The sequence below is a fragment of the Echinops telfairi genome, unplaced genomic scaffold (genome assembly GCF_000313985.2).
Source record: "Echinops telfairi isolate 266 unplaced genomic scaffold, ASM31398v2 ScPeMD7_18;HRSCAF=68, whole genome shotgun sequence".
NCBI classification, from domain to species: domain Eukaryota; kingdom Metazoa; phylum Chordata; class Mammalia; order Afrosoricida; family Tenrecidae; genus Echinops; species Echinops telfairi.
The window spans coordinates 13619452-13620600 of record NW_022103915.1 but is presented as its reverse complement, the minus strand read 5'-3'; the positions used below and the strand labels follow the sequence as shown (position 1 = coordinate 13620600).

Below are 1149 nucleotides of genomic sequence, written 5' to 3'. Positions count from 1 at the left end.
GGCAGTGGAGACCTGGGCTTTCCCGGGTGGTCTGTGGTTCGGTGCAATGAACCAGGCCCCTGCCACCGCCTCATCTGGTGGCTGGAGGAGCCTCATGATGGAAGGAGCATAAAGCTCCCAGTGAAAGCTGGGTTCCAAGCAGCGTGGCTCAGGCTTTCAGGTCAGAGGAGCGACTTTGTACTGGATACTTTGTATCCGCTACCTTGTAGCGAGGAGAGAGCAGAGCAGCCCTCTGGGGCCCCCGAGGCTGTGGTCTTATGGGAGCAGCCTGCCAATCTTTCTCCACAGAGTGTGTGTGTGTGTGTGGGGGGGGGGTTTGAACTGCCGACTTCTCAGCAGCCCGGTGCTAACCCCGCCCGGGTGCCACCCAGCCTCCTTGGGACAGGTCTAATCATCTCTCTCTCTCTCAACTCTAACCACCTGCCATCCAGTCCACGCCAGCTCAGGCATGGGGTAGAACTGCCTCTGTGGGTTTCCTAGACTGTAGAAAACTCCACCTTTCTCCCCCAGTCATAGCTACCACTGATCGCAGATAAATTCCCTCACTCCATATCCTGTTTTAAAGGCAAAAGTGAGGGAACACCCCCCCCCCCCGGTTTCCCCCCCCTATCCTTGTGCTCACTCCCCTCAATATGGCTCTTTTCACTGGCTGGGCCCTATCAACGGGCAGCGTTAGGGAGCAGGGAGGTCAGGGAGGGTACTGCCTCGGGAAACCTGTTCCGCTCTTTCCCGGGGCTTGTTGAGGTTCACCTGCTGCATCAGTTAACCAGCGTGGGTGGGTGTGGCCAGCCCCAAGGCTCCTCCTCGGGCTGTTCCTCAGGTCTGCACTGGGCAGTTGGAGGGGTGGGAACCCATCTCTCACTTGGTCAACCCCTTCCGAAGTCAAGAGCAGTGTGCCGGGCTGTACAATGGCTGCGAGGTGGAATAATTACATGCCGACGGTTTTTAGTTTTATGTTTAAAGTCCTCCTCTGTTAGACATATGCACTGATGTTTTGACGGGGGTTTGTCTTAAAATACTCTAGAAACGCCAAATGATGGTGGCAGAGAGGGACGGGCAGGTGTACTGAGGGCTGAAGCCTGGTGGCCCGGACAGGAGGGTCCGCTACATGAGCACCTCTACTTGGACATAAAGGAAATGCACCCCGCC

The 1149-nt window shown here is 56.7% G+C and overlaps 1 protein-coding gene across 1 annotated transcript in view; it reads right to left on the bottom strand.

The window, feature by feature from the left end:
- TTC7B (tetratricopeptide repeat domain 7B) overlaps window positions 1–1149 on the bottom strand; it is a 248850-nt gene that overhangs the window by 68775 nt on the left and 178926 nt on the right. Inside the window, exon 15 of the mRNA XM_045288134.1 lies at window positions 751–926. Coding sequence (XP_045144069.1) covers window positions 751–926 — 176 coding nt within the window. The remainder of the gene's footprint in view (window positions 1–750; window positions 927–1149) is intronic.